The sequence below is a fragment of the Ursus americanus genome, chromosome 2 (assembly GCF_024610735.1).
Source record: "Ursus americanus isolate L20-20 chromosome 2, mUrsAme1.1.p, whole genome shotgun sequence".
Taxonomy (NCBI): Eukaryota; Metazoa; Chordata; class Mammalia; order Carnivora; family Ursidae; genus Ursus; species Ursus americanus.
In genome coordinates, this window is record NC_142128.1 from 44,934,423 (window position 1) to 44,952,729 (window position 18,307).

General features: G+C 58.1%; 1 protein-coding gene across 2 annotated transcripts; it reads right to left on the bottom strand.

The window, feature by feature from the left end:
- Positions 1-9,997: 9,997 nt before the first annotated feature.
- On the bottom strand, positions 9,998-17,143 carry TAGLN2 (transgelin 2). Of its 2 annotated transcripts, XM_045784046.2 has the most exons (6): positions 17,014-17,073; positions 12,587-12,676; positions 11,948-12,155; positions 11,439-11,613; positions 11,054-11,156; positions 9,998-10,769 (listed from the first exon to the last, which is right to left on the bottom strand). In XM_045784046.2, the coding sequence occupies exons 3-6, from the start codon at positions 12,125-12,127 to the stop codon at positions 10,628-10,630; spliced, it is 600 nt and encodes a 199-aa protein (XP_045640002.1). In that variant the 5' UTR covers positions 12,128-12,155; positions 12,587-12,676; positions 17,014-17,073; the 3' UTR covers positions 9,998-10,627. The 2 variants fall into 2 exon arrangements, with proteins under 2 accessions (XP_045640002.1, XP_045640001.1); XM_045784045.2 differs by lacking the exon at positions 12,587-12,676 and having other exon boundaries at positions 17,014-17,143.
- Positions 17,144-18,307: the final 1,164 nt, after the last annotated feature.

Here is an 18,307-nt window from a genome sequence, read left to right on the forward strand (position 1 = left end):
AGATGCTAAGAGAGTAGATCTTAACATCTCTCATCATAAGAAAAAAACGTGGAACTGTGTGCGGTGACAGATGCCGACTCGACTTCTCGCGGCGATCACTTCTCAGTGTATACAAACACCGTGTCATTATGTGCACACCTGAAACGAATATAATGTTATGTGTCAATTATAGCTCAATAAAAGAACTTAATAGGTTTACGAAACAAAAGTGATAAAAACGAACCATGAAATCAGTACAAATTATTATGAAATTGAAAAGTAAATTGTAACAAAAGTGTTCAGACGCTATCAACAATGTAATTTAATAAGAGAAACAGACAAATTTTGAATAAATAGGCCCTGGGATTGTTTAATAATCCAATTAACAAGGAGAAGAAAACCCTACGAACACATTGGGAATGTATTAGATTTCCTGTTGATCTGACATAAGATACCGACATTGACAGAGCTTGCGTAACACTCCCATTAGTGCGCTAAAGTCAGAGCCTGTGACACATCCGTTAATGAGTGCCATCGATTCAAAGAACATTTAATTACTGAACGATGTCCTGAAATTCTACAGCTCGTGCAAGGAATTCAGCACAGATTTTCCCAAATTTGATAATTACAAAAATTGATATGATTTTACCAATGGCAAACATCCTAATCTATTAATAATGATAAAATGTCTATCAATCCATATCAGAAAAAAGAATGAATTATCACTCTATTCTGCCTATATAAAATAATGTAAAATCACTGTCATTTGGACACAAAGAATAAACAGCCGAAACAGGGAAGGATGAAAGCTATTTTAGAGTTGTCTCAGGCAATGAATTCCCTTAAATCTTATGTTACTCTTCTAGACGTTATGATTTTTATAGAATTTGCCAAATTTTGAAACATTTCTAATTTGTCATGATTTATTATACTAAATAAGCGTTCACTCTTCCAATTAATTGTGTATTAATAGTTTTGCCTTGTTTCTCTTCCATGGGGGTTCCCAAACTGCACGAGCTTCACAAAGCCTGGTTCCAGCCCTGATAAGTAGGGAGGCAACCTTCCCCTACTCAACAAAACTTGGCTCCCAAGTGCAGCCACCATATCCGGTGGGGCCCGGGTGGGGTGCCCTTGCTCTCCCCTCCCAGCCTCAGCCGGCTCTGCCCATTCTTGCGGGCCGTCCTCTCCCACCTTCTCCCCTGCGCCCTGCCCTCCCTCCTGCCCTCCCTCTCGTTCTGGCCTTTGGGCGGCCGCTCCCTGCGGCCGCTCCCCAGGCTCTCGGTTCCCTCCCGCGCTCCGCTCCTCCCCTTCGCGGCGTCCCCACTGCCCAGCCAGCCCGGGGGGAGAGCAGTCCGGGGCTGGAGAAGCCGGAGAGCCTGAGGAAGCGGGCGGTCCTGACTCCCTGCCCCACCCGAATCCCACCCCCCGGCTCCCTGACCCTTTCTACCACGTCGCCACTCCCAGAGGAGCCTCAAAATGCACCCCGATGTTCCCGGGGTGCTCTGGGCCCCCACAGCTCCTTCTCACCCCACTGGGCCTTGGAGCCCTCCCCGGTGCCCGCCCCATCTTGCCGGCCTCCCGAGGTGCTCCCCACGCTGGCTAAGGCCAGAGGGGTAAGAATTTTGACTCCGATGCGTAAGCACATTTAAATGGGAGGAGCCTGGGAGATAAGACCCAGAGGAGCCAATGGTTAAAATGACAAGTCTGGCCGCCCACTGGAGCGTGTCTCCTGCCTAAGACCGAGAAAAGAGACTGATTCCTTGCTTCCCTCTCTCTTCCCCCCACCCTCTGTCTCTGTCTCTGTCTCTGTCTCTGTCTCTCTCTCTCTCTCTTTGGGCTTGAAATGCATTTAGGAGCCTGCACTTTGCAGGCCAGGGATCCCCAATGCTGAGGCTCCTGGGAGTGGCTTGCCGGTAGCAGGGCCACACAGAGAGAATGGCCAGCAGGGATGAGGCTTCCAACCTCTCCTGTGGAAGAGTCTGTGTTGAGCACATGTAGCTCTTTGCCCGCTAGTGCAATCTCTGAATGCCTCTGATACACGTGTCTTGGGAGTTCTCCAACATCGGGGCCCCACCTCCTGCCTCTGGACCTGCCTCCATTGCCCTGCCAGCTTCTGCTCCCATTGTCAGGGTGACCAGCGATCCACAAAGAGAATTGTGGGGTGCTCACGCAGTTCTCAGGGAAGCACATTGCTTCTAGGCTGGTGCATAGCCAAGAAGTCCATCTAGAACAGCCCGGAAGAAGTTCTCCCATGATCTGTGCTCCCCGGCAGCACAGTGAAGAAGGAAAGTGGTGACTCATTTTGGAGCCAGACTAGCAGGGTTAGAGCCCTGACCTAGCTGCTCACAGCAAAGAGCCCTTGGGCCACCTGCCCAGCCACCTGGGCCTTGTGTCCTCATCTGTGACACAGGGTAAGAGCCCCAAGAGGCACCGTGGGCTCTTCCGACCAGGCTCGAAAACCACTTTGCACAGTGCTTTGTGTTTTCTTTCCTTTTCCTCCCCCCAGAGCAGGGGGCTATGCGAGGTGGGGGACGTCTTTGTCCTCCATGTAGTATAAACACGGTCAGGAATCAGACTGTAAATCCTCTAAGTTGCAAGGATGCCTGAAAGCCTATCTCACTACCCCTCCTTCCTGGAGCTCTTGAACTCTCAAAACGGCCTTCAATTCTTCCCAAAGCAAAGTAGAGCTGAACACATAAGTAAACACTTAAATGCATGAATTGTTTTACTCCAAGTATTTGCTGCCTTCCCTCTTTCTTCAGAACTCCCTCTCCCATCCTGAGAAATTGTGGGGCTTCCCTGCTACAGTCGGGGAGACGAGACGAGGCCTGGGGCAGGGAGTGGGGAGAGAGTTGGAGGACCATGGAGAAAGATGGTGAGCCCCAGGGAAAGAGCAGGGGGGAATGGGGATGAGGGAGGGGGAGGAGGGTGCGGGAGGTGACTGGAGGCCCTGGGTCCAGAGGGAGGAGGCAGGGAAGCAGGGGAGAGGGCAGTGGCCAGACCCTCCCAGACCTGGGAGGGTGACGGTGGGGAGCGGGGCGCCGAACCTCCAGAGCACTGACAGAGCCATACTGGCCACACGCCCCACCCCCTACCTGGCCCCAGCCTCCCCCCAGCCCCCCCAGGACAGAGAGCCCCCAGCCAAGGAGGAAGACAGAAGGAATCTACAGCCTCTTCCGCCCTCTTCAGAACCACATCTCCACCCTCCTGCCTGCCCCAGGTCCCTGGTGCCCTGGCCACGCCTCCGCACGCCTGGCACCAGCTTCCCCTCCTACGTGACCAGCACAGACCCTGGACGGCATGGCGGATGTTGAGATAAGGCCAAGGAGGGAAAGCCGCCAAAGCCCGGAAGTTACACAGCCTGTTTCCCCGGGCAACCCAGCCACAGTCGCCAAACAGTGCAGGGTGGGGGGTAGGGACAACTCCCATTCAAGGCCTTGGGCCAGGGCCCTCCCAGACCTCAGTTTTCTGGTTGGAGAAACTTCTCTCTGCATCTCCGAGGACAGGGCTGCCTAAGAATTATGGGGAAGCCAGTTTAAAATGCAAATTCAAGAGTGCCCCCCCCCATGAACTCCCCCATGGATCCCGTCTCAGGGGTCTAAAAGGACAAACTGGTATCTGCATTTCTAACCAGCACCCCGGGTGATTGCAGTATTGGACAGATGTCACATAGAGAATGGAATGAAGTCTGAGCAAGTCCCAAGGCGGGGGGGGGGGGGGGGGGGTTGGGGGAGATACAGGAGGGGGCCTAGGGTAGCCCAACCATCCTGTGTCTGCTAGAGCCTGCAGCCAGCCCCAGCCCCAGGGATGCTTCACTTTGGGTATTTTCAATGTCCAGAGAGTGACCAGGAGTCCAGAGATCCGGATTCTAGAACATGCAGAACCAATGCAAAACCATGAACTTGCCCTGAGCTAGCTTCTGGGCCAGGTCCAACCATGCTGAGGACCAGGAGCCTTAGGAAGATACATAAGGGGTTCAAGGGCCCCTCAAGGGCTCAAGGGCTGGGACCTTGAGCACATCACTTAACAGTGGTCACGTGTGTTCTTCTCTTTTTTCCAAAGGATATGCAAATACTAAAGCGTTTCCAAGAGGTGAGAAGCCCCTCTGGAATTAATAGACAGGGAAGGGCCCCTCTCTGTGTGTCCTGGTGGCTGTGATAGCTTTTGTTGCTAGAGGTAAAAGTTGGGCAGTCAGGAAGCTCCAGAAAGTCGGAGAGCCTTGAGGACAAGAACTCGGAGTTGCAAGATCCAGGGGCTGGGCCTCAGGGTCTCTCCTTTAGCCTCTTTCTGAAGCTGCCAGATCTGCTGTAGCCTTGGAGGGGGGGCTGCTGTGGAGCTGAACTTCCTGCCCCGCTTCTGGGGCCTGACCTCCCGCTTCCTCATGCGGCCCTGGCCTCCACCCACAGAAACTCCACAGTTCATGCTGGCTGCCCGCCGAGCCCTTCCCCAGGTCAGCCAGCTCACAGGGGAGCCCAGATAGGGGGGAGCGATGAGCTTGGACTGCGCTGGTCATCAGCTCAAATCCCAGTTCAGCCACCAGTTGGGTTCTGAAGTTACTTTTGCTCTTAGCCTCGATTTTCTGACCTGTAAAATGGGAGAGAAGTGGAGAAGAATCTGTGGTGGTGTCGAGCCCCTGGTCCTGGATATCCCATCCAGGAGACCACGGCAACACTCACCTGGTTGCTGAAACCCTCTTCTTCACTCTCCACAAAGCATGAGCCAATCTGGAAATCCATTCTCTCCTTCTCAGGCCTGCTCAGCCCCCTTGGCACGGGCTGCTCTCACTCGAGCCTGGACCGGTGCAGTAGCCTCCTGAGGTCGGCCTGCCTCCAGAGTCTCCCTAAGCCCAGGCCCTTCTCTGACCTACAGCCGAGGGAAACTTTCTAAATAAGACACAACTCTCATCTCTTCGGCCCGCTGCTTAAAATTCCTCAGTGGTGCCCCAAGCCCTTAATGCAGTGTCCAAAATCTTTCATTTGACTTTGAAACTCCTTGGAAGAGCTAGTCCTGACTTTCCTTCTCAACTGCATTCTCAGCCTGTGAGCCGGCTCTCGACAGTCGGGTCCGCACATTCTCACCTCCAGGCCATGCCCACGCTGCACCCCTGCCTGGAACATTCTCCTCCCCACCACAGGCCCCATCTTCATGCTTCTAATTGTCCTTGAATCTCCAGCTCAGACCTCCGCACCTTCCAGAGATCCTCACTGATGCCCTCCCCACAAGGCTGGGTTGAGTCCCCTCCTGCGGGTCCCTTAGCCCCTAAGCTCCCCTTACCACCCCTCGTATCACATTATAACTGGCCCTTTGCTTTTCTAGCTCCTCCGTGGAGGGCAAAAACTCTCCTGTCTTGCTGATGCTATATCCTCAGCACCCAGCAGATACCTTACCCTAAATGGGAGCTCAGGAACTACTTGACGGGCGCTGGGGTCGTGATCTCAGGGTCCTGGGATCGAGTCCCGTGTCAGGTTCCCCGCTCAGCCTCTCCCTCTGCCCCTCCCCCTGCTCATGCTTGTGCTCTCTCTAATAAATAAATAAAATCTTTAAAAGAAGAGAAACATTTGTTGAAATAATTAAAAAACAAACACAAACTACGGATGAAACTCGTAGCACAGTGACCAGCAGAAAGTAATGAATCTCACCCTCCCCACCACTAGGGCCCAGCCCACACTGAGCCACACTTTCTGGCTTCTCTCGTGGACGCACGATTCAGAACTCAGGGTCTGCCAGGGGCAGGGTGAAATGGCGAGACAGCCCCAGTGTCTGAGTTGTTTGTGCTATCCTCACACCCCCACCCCGTGATGTCGATCTGGCCCTACCCGGTCCGTGGTTCTCACCTGACTCAGGCCTCTTTGCCCACCCACCCCCACCCACTCCAGGATGGAAGGGAACAGCCCCTCGCCCCCCACTGAAAGCTGACTGCTGACCACAGAGCAAGGGGCTGCTCCTTTTTCTGGAGGAGCCCCCCAGCCCCCAGCCAGCAGCCCCATTCCCCGAGCTGATCAGGGGAACGGATCCCTGAGATACACAGCCTCAGCTCCCCACGACGTCACCACCGGCCTCCACTGCAGAAATGACCCAGGGCTGCACCACGGGAGGGAGGTTAGCAAGTGATCCTCCCCAAGAGCCCTGTTTGCATTTCTCCGAAGGCCCAGAGCCCTAACTTCCTGAATGATCGGGGCTCAGTTCCTGTCTGTGTTTTATCTCCCCTGCAGGACTATGTGCTCTTTGAGCAAAGAGATCATGTATTAATAATCTTCATCTCCCCCATAAGGCCTGACATAGAGAACCCCAATAAGTGTTGAGTGAACAAACACCTGAATTTAAAAAATGGGTGTGTGTATACTCATTCCCAAGCAGAATTGCCCATTTTCCACCTTAAGAAGATGGGATCTGTCCTATTATTGAAAACATTCCTCTTGATCCTTAAGAGACGCCAGAGGCTAATAACCCTCAGAGTCCAGAAGATCGTTTTTCCTTGTCTAGCCTCAATTTCTCTAGATGCAACTTCAGTGCATTTTCTTTTAATCCACCTCGATGGCCACTGGGACTAAAACTCATTTCTTTGCATGGAGACAGTTACTAACTTACTCTTCTCAACAGATTTAATCCCAGACCCTTTATAGTTCCCTCCCTAGGGCCCTATTGGCCAGCCCTTTTCCCTGTTCTGCTGCGACCTAGGCCTTTTGCCAAGCTCTCCAAGGCCTCCCCCAGCTGTAAAGGCAGGAATGGGACATATTGTTCTCCACGGAGCCATGTGCAAACTCATAGATGCTTACATTCTGCCTACGCACATGGGACGCACACCTCTCTGCGCCCATAATCCCGGCTCCTTGGCAAACAGGCTCCTAGGCGGCCTCCACACGCTGTCAGATTCCTCTGCTCCAACCTGTGCCCCTGATCCCTAGCCCTGCGAATTCTCACACACCTGGACACACACACACGCACAGGCAGGGACCACACAGACCTCTGCGTTTCCCCCAAGGGTGAGCCAAGCTAGACTGAGCACCAGCGGCCCTCTTCCTCTTCTTCCTCAGCGCCCCCCCCCCCACCTCCCCCTGCCTCTCCCTGCCTCTCCCTGCCTTCCCACTCCAATTCTTCCCATTGGGCCACAAGGAGCCGAACCTACTTTCTCTCCACCTCCGCAGTGATTTTGCACTTCGAGGCTGAAGGCAAGGAGTAAATGAACCGAAGTTGGCTCCTACCTCTTCCTGCCCTACTCCCATGTCTTCCCCCAAATCCTCAGTGTGCCTTCCGTTTGCCCAGAGCACACACGGCTCTCCATCCCCTCCCCAACCCCACTTCTGGCGGTCTGGAGCCCTGGAGTCTCAGCTTTTCATCTGCTGAAAATGAACAATGGGGGAGCATTGGAAGGAAGGTGACAGATGGCTCGCTGAGACCCTGGTCTGCGGGGCACCGTGTCACTGGGCCAGGGGATTCAAGAACAGGAGAGTGGGCTGATATTCATCCATTTGTTCAACAAATATTTATCCAGCATCTACAACGTGCCAGGCACCTCTCCGCATCAACAAAACCAACACACACCTGCCCTTAAAGAGTGTACATTCTGTGGGTGGAGACTGCAAATAAATAAAATACAATGCAGGTCAGGTGGTGATAGAGAAAGCAGGGGAGGAGGACGGGGAGCAGGCCGAGGGTGGAATGTGCAATGTTAAGTAGGCTGGCCAGGGAAGGCCTTCCTTGGAAGGTAACCTTTGCACAGACTTGAAAGACAAGCGGTGGTGAGACCTGGAGGGGACAGGGGTCCTGGCGGCAGAGACAGTCCTGTGGGTGGGGTGTCAGGACACACCAGTGTAGGGAGCCATAGAGAACCAGTGCCACACAGAGGAGCTCCTGCCCAACCCCCCAGGGCTGGGGGGGTGAGGCCAGGAGATGAAAGAGGCCGGATTTGGCACAAAACTGTGGCCTCTGATGGGACAGAACACTAAGCAGATTTTGAGGTGTCAGTGCAGGCCATTTCCAGAAGGAATTTGCTGGAGCCGTGGCCGGGTGGATTGAGGGGAGCCATGGAGATTGCTCACAGAGCCTGTGGGGGGTGGCAGTCATGGCCAGAAGGGAGACGCACCCCCTAACCAAGCGTTTCTCCATACTGGTGGATGTTTGCCTTGAAGAGCAAGTTCCTCCCAGGTGGGCAATCCGGCTGCTGCCTGAACCATCTCTGAGCGTGGTCAGGTCCGCCATGCCGCAGGGCATCAACTCTCTCCCCGCGAGACATCCACGCAAACCCTGCTGCATCCCACATGTCCCTTTCTGGAGTACTTGCTGGGCCAGGAAACATGCTTGCTGCACAGGTCTGGCAAAATCCTTCCAGCTACAGGAGCAAGGAGCCAGGATCTCTAGTTTTCGGACAAAGAGCACCCACCGCCCCACATCCCTTCCATTCCCCTGTTCCTCCACAGCCCTACCCCTTGCTGAGCCTTGAACTGCATGGGACCACAGCCAGGTTGACCTGGCCTCAAATCCACGTCCCTCCCTTTACTCTTTCTGTGGCTGGGGGATGCCCTGAGACCCGGTGTGCTCATGTGGGGCCAAGATGGGGGAAAGAACACAGTGGACTACTGTGGGAATCCACTGGGGGAAGCCAGGGGGTCTCAGCCTAGGCTCTGGGACAAGCTGAATGTCTCAGAAAGTTGTGAGGCTCGAGGCCAATAATAGTTAATATAAATAGTTAAGTCAGGGAAGGATGCAAATGGTTCGGTGTTTTAGTTAACAATTAGCGAATTCAAGGTTTTCTCTGCAATGACATCACTCTCCCTTCCTCCATCCAGCAGGCCTTCCCAGCCGGCCTTCCCAGCCAGAGATAAAGGGGCGGAGTGAATGACAGCTAATCCCTGGGAGTTTGCAGAGACGCAGCGGCCAGGCCTATCTTATCTGTGCCTCAGCCAAAGGGAGTGTGGCACACAAGCGAATTCCATCCCGCCCACAGGGTCACTTCAGGATCCCCCAGGGTCATGGCTGAGCCTTCCAGCTGACCTTCCACAGCCCAGGCACGGGGCCTAGCACACAGTAGGTGCTCCTTGGCAGAGGGGGCCACAGTGAGGCAGTGGGAGAAGAGAGAATTAAAGCTCTCTGGTTAGCAACCAGGTCATAATCTGTCACCCTCAGGCCCAATGCTGGGGCTCTGCCCTCCTAAGGAAGCATGCACTGAAGTAGAAAGGGGGTAGGGGGAACTTGGTGTCGGGGGCTGACCCAGAGTCTGTCCAATTCTCCCTAGGAAGTCCCCGGGTCTGATGGGGAGGCCATGGGGTCAAGGTGACACCTAGGAATTGGCAACGAGGGGTGGAATATTCATGTCTCGGTCAGGGCGAGCTCCAGACAGCCTGACCCCAAAATTGGTTTTCTTGGTACAAGGCCACCCGCCCAGAAGGGAAGTTCTCTGCTCTGCGCTCCCAAGTGCATGGCATCCATCAACAGGGCCTCCTCCCTCCAGCCACCAGGACTAAGTCCCTCCTGCTCACTCACAGCCCGGCAATTCCTCCCCACCACCTGCCACCCTTGCCCCTGGCTCCCCCCCCCCCCCCCCCCGCCCAAGCTGGTCTGGCCAACTCCAACAGAGGCCACCTTGCCCCAGGCTGGCCTGAGGGGCCTCCCACGCAGAGACCTGCCAGGACTCAGGGCAGTGCCAGCAGCCAGCCCCACCCTCCTGCAGTGGAGAAGGAGCTGTTCTGGCTGGGAGAGGGGCCCAACCGGGAGCACCAGGTGGGATGCCCCATTTCTAGGCTGGTGTGTGGACACTGCCCACATTTCCTGCATTACAGCTCCTGGCCCAAGGGCAGCTGCAAGGCCCCATCCTCAACCCAAACTCCCCTCCCTTAAACCTAGGGAGGAAGAGACGGGGAAGGAAATCGGGGAAGGAAATCAGAAGATGGGGGAGAGGACTGCAGCCTTTCATCTCAAAGCCGCCCCCACCCCCGCCACCGTACCAGTCACGGTACTGCCCCCCCCCCCATTCCTCCCTTCCCAGTGGAGGGCTCATGGCCCCAGACACAGCCAGAGACCATTCAAAAAAGACAGATATTTATTGAAATCAGCAAACTCAGGTTTTTCGAGCCCCAGCCCATGGTGGGCAGCCCTCCCTCCCTATCCCCTCACCCCCACCCCTTAGCCACAGCAAGGGGGATGGAAAATGGGAAGCCAAGAGGGCCCCTGCCAGGGGCAGGCTGCCTCGATGTGTGGTGAGCGCAGCCCAGCTGTGGCTGGGGTGGCAGCCACCACAGGCCTCTCCCTATAAATTAAGTCCCTGCAGCCACAGCTGGGGGGAGGCCTATTGCAGAAGGCAGGGTCCCTGACCCCCGGCCAAGGAATGGATTGAAAGAAAGCCCAGGAGGAAAGAAGCCACAGGGAAAAAGAAGAGGTATGGGGGTGAGGGGTGGCAAGGCCCCCAGATTTTGGTCCCAGGAGAAAAGAAGCCAGCTGGTCCAGTTTTGGTGGGTTTAAAGAAGGGAATGTATTAGTAAGCACAGGGGGAGAGCCTGCCATTGGGCACCCCCCAAGGAGGCAGTGAGGCCAGGCCCCCACCCTGGCCGAGGGGAGTCTGAGAGCCCCAGGGGCTCTCAGGGAATGTCACTGCTAAAATATATATATATATATTAACCATTCATGGGCGGGTGGGCACAGGGCTGGGGCGGGATCAGAGGATCTGGCGGGGCATCCCGTAACCGGTCATGCCGGCCTGGGACGCCCCGCGGTTGGTGCCCATCTGCAAGCCGATGACGTTCTTGCCCTCTTGCAGCTGGTCATCTGAGAAGTTCCGGGGGTTCTCCTTGGACTTCCTGCGGGGAAAGGGAGCACCGGTGAGGAAGGGGTTGGAGGCTGCCCCAGTACGTGTCTCCCTGGACGGGGCAAGGCTTTGTCGGGGACTCGGTGCCAGTGTCGCTCTGCCCTTGAGAGCCTCAAGCTCTCTGAAGCCAAGTCCTTGTGTCTCAAAAGGGACAGTCCCTTCCCATCCCAGAAGAGTTGCAAGGACTCAGGGAGACGACAGACGGGAAAGTGCTTTTTGCAGGACCATTTGCTAGGGACAGGGACAAGGACAGCTCGGGCCGCCCCCAATACTCACTTAGGAAACCAGTTGGGATCCCCAGAGAAAAGCCCATCGTCCCGGGCTACCGCCAGCCCACCCAGGTTCATCAGCGTCCGCTGCACACAGGCCATGTTCTTTCCTGGGAAGGGGGAGGGGGTGTGTTGGCCTCAGCGGCGCTGGGGTCCTGGGGGCCAGGGTTCCACCTCTACCACTTAGGTCAGCGAGCCTGGCTTCCTAATCCCCTTTGTCCCCATACTCTCCTCCACCCCAACCCCCCCCCGGCCCATTCCTCCATGAAACACACACACACGCACAGACCTCTCTGTCCTCAGGGTGCCAGAAACCCACCCCTTCTCCCTGGGCAAGATGGCCCGGCCCGGTCTCTGGTCTTCTGCGTGACGGTGCCCTGGCCCTGACCCACCTTCCCAGAGGTCCACAGTCTGGAAGATGTCAGTGGTGTTGATGCCATAGCGCTCGGCCGCCTGCAGGAACTGAGAGATCTGCTCCATCTGCTTGAAGGCCATAGTGGAGGCCTGGATCTTCTTCACTGGGGCCTGTCCCTCAGGGTACAGCCCGTTGATGAGCTCACACAGCACCTGGGTGAGGACAGCAGGGGTGCAGAGGTGAGGCCACGCTGGCTCCGGAGACAGGGAGTCCCTGAGGTTCCTGTCCTACCTGAAGGCAGCTCCCACGCCAGCCGGGGTGAGCCCTGGGCTCCTTCCTGCCCGAGCCCAGAGTGTTTGCTGTGCCAGCATCACTGCCCGGAACACACCCTCCCGTGGTTCTGTCATTGGAGCTTTCTTCCTTGATTCCCCCAGGGCCTCCCCTTTCACTCTGTACGTCCTCTGTGAGATACCCAGGCGCCCCCCCCCAGCCCCCCGGGCCCCCCGCTGCTCCTGGCACTTCCAATCAGAAGGGCTCAGCTCTCACCGTGCCATCCTTAAGCCAGTTCTGGAAGTTCTCGCGCCCAGGTTGGGGCCGGCCCACATCCCTGCGGCACTGGGTGGTGATCCACCGGATCAGGATCTGCTCCAGGTCCGCGTCGTACTGTTTCTCGATCTTCTGCTGCACCTCCCGGCTCAGGCCGTAGGCAGGTCCCCTGTTGGCCATTCCCAAGGGCAGTGGTGGCAGTGGGGCACTGGGGAGAGGACACGGCCGGGCCCGCAGTCAGTACTCTGCAGCCTGCTGGGACACACCCCATATCCCCAGGGTGGGCTCCGGAGGCGAGAACCACTGTCAAATGAGGGGACTCTCGCCCTGACTCCAGAGCATGGGCGGAAAACACACTGCTCAGAGCTCTGGGGTTAAGGGTCCAGGCAGGTCATCTCTGGGTTCCCCCACCCCTACGACAGTCAGACTGTTTATTGAGTCCTGCCATTAGACTTCATTTGAACGGCCCCACTACTAGAATGAAATAGAAAACCCAATGGAATAGAATATGGGGTAAGTGAGGGCAAGTCTGGGGGTTCAGCCCCTCATTTGGGGTGGTCAGCTTTAGCAAAGGCAAACTGGTCATTCTAACCCCAGCCCTGGGAAGGAGGAGGATTTGGGGAGAGGAGGAAGACATGCCTAGGGAAACTTCTTCCAGGAGCTGGAGACACACCCACCCTCACAGTTAGCCTGTGGGTTTAACTGAGCACCGACTGTGTGTGCTGGGGCCTGTGGAAGAGACAGAATTCTTGGTCCTAGAATGCCAACAGAGAGACAAAGAGAGCACCCAGGAAAGGGTAAGGCTTGTATGTGGTGAACACTGTGCAAATCTGCAGTCAGACCCTGCATCATAGGAACGTAAGAAGAGTATGGGCAGAAGCAGCCTGGAAGGCTTCCTGGAAGAGTCGGTCTGAGTAGGCTCTTAAAAGATTTCAGCAGACAAAAGGAACTTCCCCTGAGAAAACAGGCAATCAAAACCAATCCTACCTCCCCTTCTAGAAGCTATGGTGGGCAGAGTAATGGCCACCCAAAGGTGTCTCCGTCCTAACCCCCAGAGCCTGTGAATGCTACGTGGCAAAAAAGGCTTTGCAGATGGCACTGCATGAAGGGTCCTGACACGGACAGCATACGCTCGATCATCCAGGAGGGCCCAGTGTCCTCACAGCAAGGGGCTTTATATACAAGTAGGTGCTTTACCAGTGAGGGAGGGAGGCAGGCAAGTCAGAGCAGGAGAAGCAAGAAGAAAGCAGAGTCAGGGGAGAGCCAGGCCGGTGCTTCCAGGGGCTAGAAAAGGCAAGGAAAGGGGTTCTCCCCTAAACTCCCCAAGAAGGAACGCAGCCCTGCTAACACTTTGATTTTAACCTGAGGTCTCTACAACCGCACCATGTGAAATGTGTGCGGCTTTAAGTCACTAAATTCATACTAATTTGTTACAGCAGGAATAGGGAACTAACCCAGGAGTGTGGGTGGTATTTTTAGGGAAACTTTGGAGGGGAGGGAGAGTTGGGGAAACACACAGGAGGGTTTAACTTCGTTTCAGAACGTGCGTTGGGAAGAACTGGGTGGTTTCCGGACCGCCTGCCCAGGGGCAGTCTGTCCCCACCTCCTACCTCTCTGCCCTCACTGAGCAAGTCCCAGGAATGCTACCGTGCCAGGGGGGAGCCAGGACCACAGAAGGGACAGGACTTCACTCCCTGTCCCCATCCCCTCTGCGAATGAGCTTCCCTTTCCACTGTGACATCCAGCTAGCTGTCTGCTGCTCACACAGGGAGATCCCCCAGAACAGGCACCTGTGTGCAAGGACAGGAAAAGGAGACACTCCTACTCCCCACATCTGGCTCCCGGCCAGGTCGGACTGAAGGGGTGAAGTCACTCTGGCTCCCTGTCTCCCACACACCCCAGGTTCGACAGTCCTGCCACCCCGTCCCTGGGCCTCGGGGCTCAGGAGAGGAGCCAGGCACAGGGGCAGAGCTGCCTCCAACCCCTCCTGCTCTCAGCCTTTGGGTCTCAGGCCAGTCCCCTCCCCCCCACTCCAACATGGCTGCTCCTTTCTACTCCAGCTTATCCAGCAGCACATTTCCGGCAGAGATCCTCCCCATAAATCAGTTATTTTTATACCTCATTAAGAGCAACCCACCCTCATTTCCCCCGGCCTGAAGGATAGCCCAGATAAATGTCGGTCTGGGCCCTGACCCATACCCCCAGGCGCACACACTCTCAGCCGGGGGAGGGCAAGCAGAGAGCAGCGAGGCCTGAGGAGCAAGGGGGACAAGATGCCCTCCTCCCAGCAGCCCCGGCCCCAGCAGCTCAGCGACCACTCGCTCTGTTTCAGCCTGGGGCCCCAGGGGCTTGGCTGGGAGACCTGGAGGGCAAGGGGGGAGGCCGGGGACTCTATTTCAGCCCAGGGTCCCTGACACACAGGGGCATGGCTGGGAGACCTGGAGGGGAAAAGGGGAGGCCAGGGCTGTAGCCACCAGTAAGCCCCCTTTTCAATGTCCAGACCTCTCTTCTGGGAGTAGCTTCACTAGGGTTCCCTGGGCCTCAGGGCTGTGTCTCCTTGAAGCCAAGTGGCCTGAGGCCAAGGGATCACAATGGCCCTGGGAGAAAAAGGGCAGAAGAATCATTAACCCAGGCACCAAGGTTAGTAGGGGGAGAGCAGGCCTGAAGCCCTACCCTTCCAGCATCCCCCTACAGGGGCAGCACAGACTTGGCCTTCCAGCCCCACCTCTGGGCTCCAGGAGGATGCTGAGGGCCCCTCCCCCACTCTGGAGCCTGGACACAGCTGGCCGTGTCACAGCCTCCAGCCGCAGTGTCTCCACTTGGGGGCCACTGCCCTGGAGCCTGGAGGTGCCAGAGCTGTGGGACAGAGCTCCGGGAAGGGGCGGCCCAGCCTGCCTGCCTGCAGCTGTTTCTCCTCCCCGCCCCCTTGGGCAGGCGCAAGCTGACGGGCCCCGGCTGGTGTGCTGGAGATGGGGTGGCCCACCCTAGTGACACCCAGGGGACCTTCCGCAGCCCTCCCTCAAAGGAAGGGCAGACAGCCCGGTGCCTGCTGGGGTGGGGAGCAGTGTAGGAGATGCCCAGGGCTGGGGATCCAAAGAGAAGACAACAGCTGAACCACTTGCGGGGGGGCCCCACCGGGTGTAACCTAAACCAGAGCTGCCTGCAGCTGTGGGAACAGCCCTCACCCCCACCCACAAGGTTACAACGGTCTGGGAAGGGGGAGGGGCCCCACCCAGACCTGGGCAGGACGCTCACGTCACCCCACCCCACGAAGATGCCAAGGGCAAGGGTCCCGGGCTGGGATGTCTCCCCGAGGAAGACAAAGAGACTCTCCATTCATTGTGCACACACGTCGCAGGGGAACTTCCCAAGTCAGAATCGGGCTTAGGGCTATTCTGAAGGGGCCATATGGGGCGCCACCGCCCCCAAAGTGAAGCGCAGAGGGAGCAGGCAGAGGCGAGGGTGGGGGACACCTGTGGCCGAGGAGCCACCCGGGGGCTGCCCCTCACCATCAAGTCGGTGAGCAGAAGAGAAAGCCGAAGCTGCACAAACAGGAAGCCGCAAGACTTGCGGGAGGAGGGGTGAGGTGGGGCCGTTGCCATGGCTTCTGTGTACCAAACACAGGAACCCGGCAGGGTGGGGGCACCGGGCAGAAACACGCACTCAACGCACATGCAGTGGTGAGGAGGCTCCGCGCGACGGGGGCCAGAGGCGGCCTCCGCGGAAAAGCCCCGCCCCCCACGGCAGTTCCCGGGTGCAGGCAGGTGCGAGAGATCCCTGCGGGGGGCAGCGGCGGAGGCTGGCCAGGGCGTTTGGGGGCGTGGGAGTTACAGGTTTGGGGGTAGAGAAGCGGACTCAAGGAGCAGTTCAGGAGCAGAAATGCTCTGGGAAAGGAGGGTCTGTTCGCAGTGAGAGAGCCCGCTCCCTGAAAATCCTGGAGAGACAAGGGCTGGAGCGAAGGAAGGATTCGAGGCCAATCCAGGGGGCAGAAGAGGGCTGGGGCGCTGGAGGGGGGCTGCAGTCGGACAAAGACTAGCGGTCGCCTCCCGCAGGGCAGGGCCCCGACGCCCCACCCCACCCTGGCCTCCCCTGCAGTGGTAGGTCTCCCCGCGGGACGAGGCAGGAGAACTCGGGAGGGGCGCCGGAGCGGGGGAGCTGTCCCTCCGTCTGACGCTCTGGAGTCAGCACTTGGGAGAGCCCAGCCAAGCCACAGGGCTCCCCGTAGCCGGGACCCCCGCCCCACCCACCCTCACGCCCGACGCGCTCCTTTCTGCTCCCAGATGCCAGGCTGCCCCAGAAGTCCCCGGGCACGCGCTCCAGGAGGCTCCAGAGGACCCGCAGGGCCGCGAAGGCGGCCGTCCACTTCCGGTCCTGCAGGTCCGACCCCGCCGCCCCGCCTCGCCACACCCTGGGCCGTTACAGCCGGATGAGTCACCCACCGCCCGCCGCTGGGGTGACGCAGTGGTCTGGGCAGCCCGCCCGGCCGCCCGCCCGCAGCCCCCGCCGGCTTTCCCAGCAGCAGGGGGCGCGGGGTGGGGGGCCCCGGCGGGAGCGGGGGCAGGAGCGTCCGCAAGCAGCCGCCTCCCCCCACGCCGCCCGCCAGCGCGGGCTGCGGCCCCCGGAGCCCGAGATTGGGGGACTGTGCTCCCCGGCCCGCGACCCCGACTCGCCAGCAGGACGGCTGACGGGAAGAGGAATGGAAAGGGCGGCCTCGGGGCCGCGGAGCGCGGGCACCTCCCGCACGTGCTCCTGGAACCGGGAAGCGAGGGTCGCAGGGAAGCTCCGGCGCGCCCGCCCTCTGGGCGTGCCAGCCAAGCCCCGACGCCCGCCGCTCCTCTCCCCCGAGGGCCGGGTCCCCACCGCTCCGGACGCACGCCCTGTGCATGCACCCGCAACCTCGGCTGACCTCATCGCCCAGCAATGCCGGGTCGGGGCTTGGGGACAGGACCCTGACAGCACACGGCTGGCAGAGCGGTCGTCGGACCCTCGCCGCAGCCCCGGGAGCGAGTCGCCAACGCGGGCCTCCAGCTTTCCGGGGGCGCGCCCCCCGCCCTTTCCCTGCTCACCGTTGGCGGGCCGGCGCGGTATACTCCTGGCAGGGGCGGCGGGCCGAGTGGCGCGCCCGGCCCGGGCCGGGGGGTTTTCAGCGGCTCCCGCCTCGGACGGGGCGGACCCGGGGCGGGGCGAGCGCCCAGAGGCTTTAAAGGCGCCACAGCGCGAGAGCCGAGGGCAGAGCTTCGCGGAGGGGAGCGGTGGGTGGGAACCTGGGCGAGGATCTGGGGAGTCCGGGCCTACGCGGGCCACAGCAGTGGTCGCCACCCGTGAGAACCTCGGCCTCCACCCCGGAGCTCTTAACTTATGCCTTGGTGGGAAGCTTTTTGCCTGGAAGTTTAGCTCAAGAGTCGAGGAGTGTTTATGTGGGAAGAAGCGTCTTGATCTAAAAAGGGTGGTTAGGTAAACCGAGGCGCAGGAAGACCCTCCCCGCCCCCCAGGTGACTAGGGTGTGACTGGGGCTGCAGGTCAGGACAGTACCCGCACGTGCTCCTGCTCTCCACCTTCTTCAGGCCTGGGCAGGAACTCACAGTGAGGTCATTTTTGCCCAGGGCCCAAGGGTGTGATCAGCTTGGGACCCAGGGTTCAGATCTGACTTCTCTCCCCTCAGTCTCCTCCTCTCTGACCTCGCATCTCTTCTTAATCCTGGAGGGACCAGAAGAGACCTGGGGGCGGGGAGGAGGAGGCTGGCAGTTCTTCCCTGTCTGAGAGTGGAGGGGAGCATAGTTTAGGGGTTGGAGAAGCGCCCCCTTCAGGCTTCTACTGAGCTGTACGCCCCTTTCCCTGTGGAGTCCCTGCCTACAGCCAACAGTGGGGTTCTTTAGTTTGGTAGCAGCTGCTGTTTAGCCTGTTTTCCAAGGACATAAACCACCAGTGTCCTCCCACCGCTCCATCCCCTCTTCCCCAATCTTATATTCCAGGGCCAAGTGAGTCCCTGGGAGACCAAGTGTTTTCACTCCTCTGTGCCTTCTGCCTGAGATGCTTTCCCTCCCTTGACCAAGTTCTGACCTGCTCTACTCCATAGCCACTGTGTGAACTTTGGACAAATTCCTCAAGCTTCAGTTCCCCAGTCTATAAAATGGAACTGGGAATTTTACCTACCACAGAGTGGTGAAAATGACCCATGTAAGGAGCTTAAGGCAGTGCCCGGCACATAATGGGGGCTCAGCTGTTTGCAATTGCTGTTACTCGCACCCCATGAGGGTCCCCCCACACACAGGGAGCACTGTCCCAGCGCTCGCTATAAGCGCTCATTGTGGACTCCTTCCTTTGTGTGGCCACAATACACAACACATAGCTTTATCACAG